This window comes from Rhinopithecus bieti, unplaced genomic scaffold, assembly GCF_001698545.2.
Source record: "Rhinopithecus bieti isolate Rb0 unplaced genomic scaffold, ASM169854v2 scaffold_61534, whole genome shotgun sequence".
Classification (NCBI taxonomy): domain Eukaryota; kingdom Metazoa; phylum Chordata; class Mammalia; order Primates; family Cercopithecidae; genus Rhinopithecus; species Rhinopithecus bieti.
Genome location: NW_016823205.1, coordinates 7921 through 19872, shown reverse-complemented (window position 1 = coordinate 19872; position 11952 = coordinate 7921). Strand labels below are relative to the sequence as shown.

Below are 11952 nucleotides of genomic sequence, written 5' to 3'. Positions count from 1 at the left end.
AAAAAAAAAAAAAAAAAAAAAGAATCTGCTGTAACCATAGATTTCACTGGTTTCACTATTATACTCAATGCAGTACTAAACATCTTGTATATAAAGTCTGTATTTCAGATTCTTTGCAGTAAGTGGTGCCCACTTACAGAGTGATTGAATTAAACAATTTTAAAACTCTGATACCTTTTCAGAGTTAAAAGGCTATATTCTGCAAGGAGGGTGCAAGAGTATGCTTTTCAACCCTCCCCCAGCTATAGCTAGAGATTGGATCTTTTTTTTTGAGCTGGAATATCTCTCTGTTCCATAGACTGGAGTGCAGTGGCGCAATCTCGGCACATTGCAACCTCCACCTCCCGGGTTCAAGTGATTCTCCAGCCTCAGCCTCCCAAGTAGCTGGGACTACAGGGCATGCGCCACTACGGCCAACTAATTTTTGTATTTTTAGTAGAGACAGCATTTCACCATGTTGGCCAGGCTGGTCTCAAATTGCTAACCTCAAGTGATCTTCCCACCTCAGCCTCCCGAAGTGTTGGGATTTACAGGCGTGAGCCACCATGCCCCGCCAAGATCGGATCTTTATACAATGTAACCCAAAATGTGGATCACTTGACCTCTTCTTGCCATTCATGCATTGTATGTACCATGCAAAAAGGCTGATGGCAACAAGCTAGAGATGGGAAGGGGCGTGGGTGGGCAGCTGGCCGCTATGGTTGTAATGTGGCCCTGTACTCTTCTCCTCTGCAGGCTGTGAACCCAGGCAGGTCTCTGTTCTTGCTGTATGCCCTCAAGAGCTCCCCCAGGCTGGGTCTGCTCTACCTGTACCTGTTTGACTACACTGACACCTTCCTACCCTTCATCCACACCATCTGTCCTCTGCAAGAAGACAGCTCTGGGGAGGACATCGTCACCAAGCTTCTGGTAGGTCTGCACAGTGCCTGGAATAAAATTATTCCCCCATTGAGTTATTTGCAGAGATTGCTACCCACCATGGGTGCCATGTTTCTTCAGTTTGACCCATGAACTCCTTCAGAATGTCTGGTAAGTCATTTGAGAGTAATATCCTTTGCTTTGCTTCTCTTGAGGCCAGTCCTGACCTGTTCATATCAAGTCACATGGATAGAGGAGTCATCAAGTATGATCCACACCCATAAATAATAAAACAATTTTGAAATCTCCAGAGATCCTTTTTTTTCCCCCAAAGATCCTTGTAAACACTACAATCAAGTGTCTGGCTAACTGGTTTCAGCCTTGAATATAGTTTGAAGCCTGCTAATCAGATCCCTTGCACATTCCTCCTCTAATTACCCAGTCTCCACTTGCTGTTTACCGCACCAGACTGGCTGTGCAGAGACCCTGACCTTTAATTTTATTTATTGATTGATTGTTGGAGGTAGGGTCTCACTCTTTCTCCCAGGCTGGAGTGCAGTAGCACAACCACAGCTCACTGCAGCCTCGACCTCCTGGGCTCAAGCGATCCTCACAACTCAGCCTCCCAAGTAGCTGGGACTACAGACGAGCACCACCACCCAGCTAATTTTTGCATTTTTTGCAGAGACAGGGTTTCACCATGTTGCCCAGCCTGGTCTTGAACTACTCAATTCAAACCATCCTCCCACCTCGCCCTCCCAAAGTGTTGAGATTATAGGCATGAGCCACTGCACCTGGCACCCAGCCCTTCAATTTTAACGAGCTCCAACACCCTCTGCTTGTTCATCAGGCTAATTTTTTATCTGCTAATATCTGTAATTGGAAAGCTTTTCCTCCTGCTACCACAAAATTTACCTTTTTTCGGAGGGAGGAGGGAGTGTTTGTAATTTTCCCACAAACTACCATTTTTCTACCATAGCTGATGTTGAATTTAGGAAATGGTTCAAGCTACCCATGCAGTGATGGGAGAATAAAACACTGGTTAATTTAAATTTATTTCTGTTTATTCATAATTCATGCTTAGATTTGTATTTCTGAGCTTCCATAATTATGTGACAAGCATTTCATTTCAACCTTTTTGCTAACATTTACTTAGAGATTAATTATGGCTGGGCACAGTGGTTCACGCCTATAATCCAAGCACTTTGGGAGGCAGAGGCAGGTGAATCACCTGAGGTCAGGAGTTTCAAGACCAGCCTGGCCAACATGACAAAACCCCGTCTCTACTAAAAATACAAAAATTAGCCAGGCGTGGTGGTGTATGCCTTTAATCCCAGCTACTCAGGAGGCTGAGACAGGAGAATCACTTGAACCCAGTAGGTGGAGGCTGCAGTGAGCCGAGATAGCACCACTGCATTCCAGCCTGGGTGACAGATTAAGACTCTGTCTCAAAAAAAAAAAAAAAAAAGGACTAATTATTACAAGATGAGTTGATGGATGGAAATTTCATTTTAGATTGTTGGATGTGTGTGTGTGTTGTAATCAATGTAGAACTCACTGTGATCATCACAATTTCTTTTTTTTTTTTTTTTTCTGAGATGGAGTCTCCCTCTGTCACCCAGGATGGAGTGCAGTAGTGTGATCTCAACTCATTGCAACCTCCACGTCCCGGGTTCAAGTGATTCTCCTGCCTCAGCCTCTAGAGTAGTTGGGACTACAGGTGCACAGCACCACACCTGGCCAATTTTTGTGTTTTTAGTAGAGATGGGGCTTCACCATGTTGGCCAGCCTGGTCTTAAACGCCTGACCTCAGGTGATCCACCCACCTAGGCTTCCCAAAGTGCTGGGATTACAGGTGTGAGCCACCGTGCCCAGCCTGGTCATCACAATATTTTGTGTAAAAGTCAGTCCTCATGACTTTTTGCATCTGTGTGTTATTTTTCAAGGATCTTAAGGAGCCTACGTGGAAGCAGTGGAGAGAGTTCCTGGTCAAATACTCCTTCCTTCCATACCAGCTGATTGCCGAGTTTGCTTGGGACTGGCTGGAGGTCCATTACTGGACATCACGGTTTCTCATCATCAATGCTATGTTACTGTCAGTTCTGGAATTATTCTCCTTTTGGAGAATCTGGTCGAGAAGTGAACTGAAGTAAGTATATTTTAATGGTTGTCACAACTGGGGATGGGAAAGAAATACCAAGTAAGGGAAAGATCTTTTTATTTCTCACACTTGAAATAAATCCTCTGTCCACCCAGACCCTTCAGACTCTGCTTTGAGAAACCCAGCTTAAGCAGTGAATAGGACAATTACCTTCTGTTTTGCGGGTGGAGATTGTGGTGCTCATTGTTAAAAGTATTTTCCTATATGTCTTTATGCAATAATATACCATTTAATTTCAGGGGGAGGGGGTCAAATGATTTTAATAATCAAGGAATAAGCAACTCTGTAGAAAAGGGTCTGTTTTAAGGTAGGCAGGCCTGTGCAAACCTATCCCCTAAATCAGAGGAAGCTGAGGGACTGAAGAAAGAAGCTGACACATTCAGTTTCTCAGAAAGAAACATTTAATAAGGCCTTGCAAACAGAAGCCCTATCTGTGTCTTGGATGGCAGCAAGACAAGATGGTGGATCCCCAGACCCAGGACTTGTATACATAGGGAAGAGGCATACATGCTTCATTCAGAAGGGATGTGCAGAACAATTGCTTAGGCTCAGGATTTATGGTAAGTACGAGAACATTAAGGCTGTTTCACCTGAGGGCAGGATTTACGTGACATACGTGTTCTTACACAAGAAACATTAGATAAACCAGAGATCTTAGAGGCTTCGCCCAAACTGGAGTTAGTGAGAAGTCAACATGGCAGATGAGCATGCAATATGGAGTTGCTGTGGCCTCCACGGGGTGCTTTATAGAAAATGGCGGTAAGGTAGAGCATAAAGAGATCTCATGGGAAGTTCTGTAGGCATGAGTTCTAATCCTGATCTGCCACCACCTAGGATGATAATAACTTAGGCTTCAAGCATGACTGGACCCTGAGACCCAAACGCTGTCACCAGGACTGGCTCTTTCGCTGTCCCTCACAGCACTGTTCTTTCTTGTGTTTTCTGCGTCAGGCAGCTCTCTTCATGTGGGGGCCCTTGGCTTCTCCACTCCAGTCTTTGATCTGTGCAGCTTAACAAACCTCCAGACAGCAAGCACTTCCTTCCCCGTGGCACCGGAAAAGGTCTCAGGGCTCACACGCCTTTGTTCTGATGGACCCAGCCTGGGTCACATGCCTACTGCAATCTATCACCCCAATCCTGCAGGGCTACCCCAGGCTTGGGGCATGAGCTCACCCCACAACCAGAGGCTGGTTTCAGCCCTACCCAGACCATGTGGAAAAGAACAAAGGAGAGAGAATCCCCAAAACTTAGAGGCTGTTGCTGGGTGCAGTGGCTCTTGCCTGTAATCCTAGCATATTGGGAGGCCAAGGCAGGTGGATCACCTGAGGTCAGGAGTTCGAGACCAGCCTGGCCAACATAGTGAAACGTCATCTCTACCAAAAATACAAAAATTAGCCAGGCGTGGTGGTGGGTGCCTGTAATCCCAGCTACTCAGGAGGCTGAGGCAGGAGGATTGCTTGAACCCAGGGAGGTGGAGGTTGCAGTGAGCCAAGATTGAGTCATTGCGCTCCAGCCTGGGCGACAAAGCGAGACTCCATCTCAAAAAAACCCCAAAAACTTAGAAGCTGTTTCCAGAAGAAAGGGACAGGCAGAAGTAACACGGCCACCCTTGCAGCCTTTTACCTTGACATTCTGTGACTCGCAACCTTATGACTGGTTCTGAGAACCCAACAATCTCTCTCACCTTTCCCATGGTGACTCACTAGGTAAAAATCAAAAAAGAATCTCCCTCAGTTCTTTCCATTTAGCAAACTCACTTATTTATACACAATCCGCATATTTATGCCCCTACTGTACTCCTGGTTCTCTGCTGGGCATGGCAGATCTTTTGGTAAAGAAGACAGTCTATACTGTGAGGCCCTACAGCCTAACAAAGAAAATATGTATGTTAAAAAGTAGATGGCCAGGCACCTTGGCTAATGCCTGTAATCCCAGCACTTTGGGAGGCAAGAGGATTGCTTGAGGCCAAGATGGGCAATGTGACAAAACCCTGTCTGTACTAAAAATACAAAAAATTAACTGGGCATGGTGGTGCACACTTGTAGTCCCAGCTACTCCAGAGGATGAGGTGGAAGGATTCCCTGAGCCCAGGAGTTTGAGACCAGCCTGGGTAACATAGCGAGACCACCTTATCTCTACTTAAAAAAAAAAAAAAAAAAGAAAAAACCAGATGTGGTGATGTGTGCCTGTGATCCCAGCTACTCAGCAGAATCATGAGACCTGGAGGTCGAGGCTGCAGTTGAGCCACATTTGCATCACTGCATTCCAGCCGGGACAAAGGAATGAGACCCTGTCTCAAAAGAAAAAAAAAAATTACGTAAGTGTTAACAAAGTGATGAAGCAGGTGAAGTTGAGGCTGTCACAGGGAGGCCTTGTCCAGTGTGGGGACAAAGAAGCTCCCTCTAGGTCATGTCCCTGAGAGTTAAAGATGGGTTGAGTAGGCAGAGGTCTCAGGCACGGGGGACAGAAGACAAGGACATTCAGCACAGACAGCCACGCTCTTCCCAGCACCCAGAAAAGGCCCAGGGCCCGGACTTCTGGGCGTGGTCAGGAGAAGCACCTCTGACTCAGCCTCTTCTCTTCTCGTTTCAGGACTGTGCCTCAGAGGATGTGGAGCCACTTCTGGAAAGTATCAACGCAGGGGCTTTTTGTGGCCATGTTCTGGCCCCTCATCCCTCAGTTTGTTTGCAACTGTTTGTTTTACTGGGCCCTGTACTTTAACCCAATTATTAACATTGATCTTGTGGTCAAGGAACTCCGGCGGCTGGAAACCCAGGTGTTGTGACTGGCACTGCCCAGGCTGAGACTCTTCAAGACCTGCTGACGTCTGAGCTTTGACACTTAAGAGGGGTGAGGCAGGGAGCAGACTTCCTATTTTCTACCCCCAGTAAAACAAGGTGCTGCTTTGTATGTCAAACGCTCCAACCATGTCCTCTCCCCGTCGGCCTGTGGGTGGTATCAGCAGGGACTGACATCCATGCAGGGAGGATTGTCTGTTTGGCTGACACAGCAGCAGCCCTTCCCACCCAGCCGCCTTCCTCACAGGGACTAGGAGGCTCAGTCCCCGACGGCTGGCAAGACTCAGGGTTCTCAGTGGATACAGTGCGGGTGACATCATAAGGGCACCACATCAGTCCCCTCCCCAACCTCAGTGACTGACAGAGGATCCTAGATCTCAGAGCCCGAGACCAGGCTTACTGGGGCCTGGCCTGTCCTCTAAGTCAAGTTTAGGAAAACAAGGATAAGATTCTGTCATAGGTATGGAGAGTTGCACATAAAAAGTACCGAAGAAAACCCAAAATTCAATCAACAATTCTGTCTTATTGAAGAGTTGCTAGGATTCAGAGTAAAACTCCAAGGATTCAGTTTGAGCCTAGAATGATGGTTAGACTTGTAGTCACTGGACTTGTTATTGTTTTGCTTTATGGAAATCATTGAAGGTCTGGATTCCTTTCTCTGAATGGAGAGATTGAGAGAGATGTCGGGCAGTTCCCATTAGATTGAGTGGCCTCCATGTTATTTAAAATTGTTTTGGCAATGCCTCACCCCTGTAATCCCAGCACTTTGGGAGGGTGAGGCAGGCAGATCACTTGAGGTCAGGAGTTCAAGACCAGTCTGGCCAACATAGTGAAACCTCGTCTCTACTAAAAATACAAAAATTAGCCAAGTGTGATGGTGTGCACCTGTAATACCAGCTACTTGGAATTGGAAATCGCCTGAACCCGGGAGGTGGAGGTTGCAGGGAGGGAGACTGCACCACTGCACTCCAGCCTGGGTGACAGAGGGAGATTCTGTCAAAAAAAAAAAAAAATTCATCTATAAAATAAATTCCAGGATAGTCCTTTTGTTCAAGGAAATATTTTATAAATTGACCTCACACTGTATAATCTTTATTGTCCTATCCTGATGTATAACACAGCAGGTATAATTACACCAAGTGCTATAATTGTAAATATGGAATGAGGTGAACTATGGCCTTTTATTTCCTTCCAATGTGAACACAGCAGGTGTGAGATGTCATCTCGGAAGACTGGCCTTGCAGAAATAGGCCTACATCCGAAATATTCTCTTGTGACTCCATGAACCATTAATTAACCCTTTGTATCTTTGAGTGAAGATTTTACTCAAACGTTGCATCTGGAAGTTTGAAGAAATTACTTGAAATAAAATAAAGATTTTATACAGATAAAACCTATATGTAGAGAAAAAGCAATTGTCTAGAAAATACAAAACTTCTGCATTGCCTGATAGAATCTTCTAGTCATGGGCTGAGCATGGTGGTTCACGCCTGTAATCCCAGCACTTTGGGAGGCCAGGGTGGATGGCTCACTTGAAGTCAGGAGTTCGAGACTAGCCTGACCAACGTGATGAAACCATGTTTCTACTGAAAATACAAAGATTAGCCAGGCATGGTGGCGCGCACCTATAGTCCCAGCTACTTGGGAGGCTGAGGCAGGAGAATCACTTGAACCTGGGAGGCAGAAGTTGCACTGAGCCAAGATCGCGCCACTGCACTCCATCTGGGTAACAGAGCAAGACTCCGTCTCCAAAAAAAAAAAAAAAAAAAATCATCTAGTCAATCTAGTCATGCCCTTAAATCCCCCAGCCTGATGCAGATACTGAGCCAAGGAGCCACTCTAAGGGAAAATGGGTTTTTTCCTGCTTGTGTTTGCATATCAAGCCCCAGGGTTGCTTAACTTTACCTATTTAATGCTTGTGACCTCCCATGGACACTCACATGGCAGTGTTTACACATCCCTGGTCTCATGCCACCCAGGGGTTGCCAGTATCCTTTACAGGTGAATAGATGGAGGCTGGCTGGCAAAACTCACCAAGCTGGTGCTGACTGGCTTTGCAAAGCTGGGTCTGGGCCATCCACCTCCATCCCATGGCCTCCCACACTGTCCCCACCTGCTTCTACACCCTGCTTCAAAGATGAGTAATACACAGATTTGCTCAGGGACTGGGGCAAAGCCATGGCCTAGAGCAAACAGGCTGGGCAGGACCTTACTCCTTATCACCAGCAGGAGGGACAGGCGCACTCAGATCAGGGGTCACAGGCTGCCTCTACTTCTTACCAATCATAGCAGGATGGGTACATCTAAAGGGGGTGTCTAAAATAGTCCAGGCTGGACGCAGTGGCTCATGCCTGTAATCCTAGCACTTTGGGAGGCCGAGGCGGGCGGATGATCTGAGGTCAGGAGTTCAAGACCAGCCTGACCAACATGATGAAACCCCATCTCTACTAAAAATACAAAAACTTGGCTGGGCACAGTGGCTCATGCCTGTAATCCCAGCACTTTGGGAGGCCAAGTCAGGGTGGATCACGATGTCAGGAGTTGGAGACCAGTCTGGTCAACATGGTGAAACCCCGTCTCTACTAAAAATAAAAAGTTAGCCAGGTGTGGTGGTGTGTGCCTATAATCCCAGCTACTTGGGAGGCTGAGGAAGGAGAATTGCTTGAACCCAGGAGGTGGAGGTTGCAGTGAGCCGGTATCACACCATTGCGCTCCCGCTCTGGGTGACAGGGCAGGACTCTGTCTCTGGGGTAAAAAAAAAAAAATACAAAAAAATTAGCTGGGTGTTGTGATGGTACCTGTAATCCCAATTACTCAGGAGGCTGAGGCAGGAGAATCACTTGAACTCAGGAGGCAAAGGTTGCAGTGAGCTGAGATTGCCCACTGCATGGCAGCCTGGGCAACACAATGAGACTGGGCAACAGTCTCCAAAAAATACAAAATAAAAATAAAATACTCAGACCCGGCTGGGTGTAGTGGCTCACACCTGTAATCCTAACACTTTGGGAGGCTGAGGGGGGCAGATGACTTGAGCCCAGGAGATCGAGACCAACCTGGGCAACATGGCAAAACCTCATCTCTACTAAAAATAAAAAAACTAGCCGGATGCGAGTGCATGCACCTGTAGTCCTAGCTACCTGGGAGGCTGAACTGAGAGGATTGCCTGAGCCCAAGAGGTCAAGGCTGCAATGAGCTGAAATTGCACCACTGCATTCCAGCCTAGGTGATAGAGTGAGACCCTGTCTCAAAAAATATTCAGATCCTTTGATCCAAAAATGCCATTTCTGCAAATCCGGGCTAAGGAATAGGCTTTGGAGATGGGAGTGGTGAAGATTTATTTACAAGCATTCTCATCAAGCCACTAACAGAAACAGAAAATAGCTCCAATATCCAAAAACTGTCAATCTGTAAAATGGTATCTAATACAGATATTTATTTATTTATTTATTTGAGTCAAGGTCCTGTTCTGTTGCCCAGACCGGAGTGTAGTGATGTAATCATAGCTCACTGCAACCTTGAACTCCTAGGCTCAAGTTATCTTCCCTCGGCCTCCCAAGTAGCTGGGACTACAGGTGCATGCCAACATGCCTTATTAATTTTTTTATATATATATACAGATAGAGTCTTGCTGTGTTGCCCAGGCTGGTCTTGAACTCATGGCCTCAAGCAGTCCTCCCTCCTTAGCCTCCCAAAGTATTGGGATATTGGGATTACAGGCATGAGCCACCTCATCCAACCCTAACACAGATATTTTAAATGAAGTTTCCAAAGATTTTTTATGACATGGAGAAAAGTTTATAAACATACAGTATAATCTGAACTACTTTTTTTTTTTTTTTTTTTTTTTGAGATGGAGTTCTTGTTCCGTCGCCCAGGCTGAAGTGCAATGGCATGATCTCAGCATACTGCAACCTCTGCCTCCCAGGTTCAAGTGATTCTCCTGCCTCAGCCTCCAGAGTAGCTGGGATTACAAACATGCACCGCCATGCCTGGCTAATTTGTGTACTTTTAGTAGAGACGGGGTTTCACCATGTTGGTCAGGCTGGTCTTGAACTCCTGACCTCATGATCCACCTGTCTCGGCCTCCCAAAGTGCTGGGATTACAGGCGAGAGCCACCGCGCCCGGCCTGGAACTACATTTTTAAAACTATAGATCCTAACAGATTATTCTGAATTATGGGAATTGGAATGATTTTTGTGTCTGCTCTATATTTCTCTGTACTTTTATTTTTTTTTTAAAGCAATGAGTATGTACCACTTTTGTAATCATTGTGCTGGGCTTCCAGAAATGAGCCACCGCTGCAGGACAGGAAATACATTTTAAGGTGTAGTGGGATAAGGGAATACTCTTTCTTAAGCTAACAGCCACTGGACTTGAACTTCACCGGGTGGGCGTTGTATGGCCGTCTTGTTGATTGCTGCAACCTAGAACATAAAACATGGCCAGGCACACGGTAGGTGTTGGTTCACATTTGACTACCAGCCAACCAAGCAGGTTAGAAGACAAAGACCACCTTTTCATAAAGATGGAGCGAACCTCAAAAATGGAACCAAACCCAACACAGTGATAAATACAGTCATAGTTTTATAAAATAGGCGCAGGACTTTGGCCTTTAACTGCAAACCACATGGGCTCCAGTCCTGAGTTCCGGGATTGGGAGAGAAAGCAAACACAAGATTGTGGCTTTATCACTTGGGTTTGGGTTCCCTTCTGCAAATAACTGAATGCTGTTGTTCATTACTGAGAGGATGCTTTATTTCCTTGTGCGAAAGAGCATTTCAAGTCAAGGTAGTCAGTCACACTTGGGCGAGTCCCGCTCACATAGGAACTGGGGGTAGAAGAGGTACTTTAAGTTGTACTCAGTTTGAGCTAAGCAGTTAGCAATCTCCTGGTCACACTTGCACAAGAGTTCTTGGCATTTGTTCTCTGCTGGTCCTGGAATAAGTGGGGAAACTGAGATTAGAGCAGGGACCTGGAGAGACTCAAGGGAAACCAGTAAACCAGGAGGCAGGACGGGTCATAAATTATATTGCTGAGATGCTTGACAGTTCACCATGTGATCTCCATTGCACAGCTCCCCGGAAGCAGGTGATGTCAGCCTCATTTTACAGAAAAGGAAATTGAAAGTTTCAAATGGAGAGTCCACAGCCTGCTATACTGCTCTTCTGCATCGATATTACACGATTTCCTTTTTCTTTCTTTTTTTTTTTTTTCCTGAGAAGGGGCTCGCTCTGTTGCCCAGGCTGGAGTGCGGTGGCACGATCTCGGCTCACTGCAGCCTCCACCTCTCGGGTTCAAGTGATTCTCCTGCCTCAGCCTCCCAAGTAGCTGGGACTACAGGCACAGGCCACCACACCCGGCTAATTTTTAAAATATTTTTAGTGGAGACGGGGTTTCGCCATGTTGGTCAGGATGGTCTCGAACTCCTGACCTCAGGTGATCCACCTGCCTCGACTTCCCAAAGTGCCGGGATTACAGGCATGAGCCACCATGCTTGGCCTGATACTACACGATTTCATTTGGAGATTCCCTTATATAAAAATAATAATAGTAATTATTTATTTTTTGAGACAAGGTCTGTCTCTCTAACCCAGGCTGGAGTGTAGTGGCAAGGTTGTGGCTCACTGCAGCCTCCGCCTCCTGGACTCAAGTCATTCTCCCACCTCAGCCTCCCATGTGGCTGGGACTACAGGCCCACCACCATGCCCAGCTAATTTTGTATTTTTAGTAGAGATGGGGTTTTGCCATATTGCCAGACTGGTCTTGAACTCCTGGGCTAAGTGATCCACCCGCCTCAGCGTCCCAAAGTGCTAGGATTACAGGCACAAGCCACCACTCTCAGCCCATAATAATTTTTTTTTTAAAAAAAGATACTTATTCTCAATATACTAGGCATAGAAGGAACATACCTCAAAATAATAAAAGTGATATATGACAAACCCACAGCCAACATCATACTGAATGGGGATGAGTTGAAAGCATTCATTTCCCTTAAGAGCTGGAACAAGACAAGGATGCCCACTCTCACCACTTCTATTCAGCATAGTATTGGAAGTCCTAGCCAGAGCAGTCATGAAAGAGAAAGAAATAAAGGGCATCCAAATGGGAAAAGAGGAGATCCAACTACCTCTGCC

The 11952-nt window shown here is 46.2% G+C and overlaps 1 protein-coding gene across 1 annotated transcript in view; it reads left to right on the top strand.

Annotated features, from left to right (window-relative positions):
• Positions 1-7214, top strand: part of BFAR (bifunctional apoptosis regulator) — a 40591-nt gene extending 33377 nt beyond the window's left edge. Inside the window, exons 6-8 of the mRNA XM_017861338.1 lie at positions 736-909; positions 2805-3007; positions 5612-7214. Coding sequence (XP_017716827.1) covers positions 736-909; positions 2805-3007; positions 5612-5804 — 570 coding nt within the window. The 3' untranslated portion in view covers positions 5805-7214. The remainder of the gene's footprint in view (positions 1-735; positions 910-2804; positions 3008-5611) is intronic.
• Positions 7215-11952: the final 4738 nt, after the last annotated feature.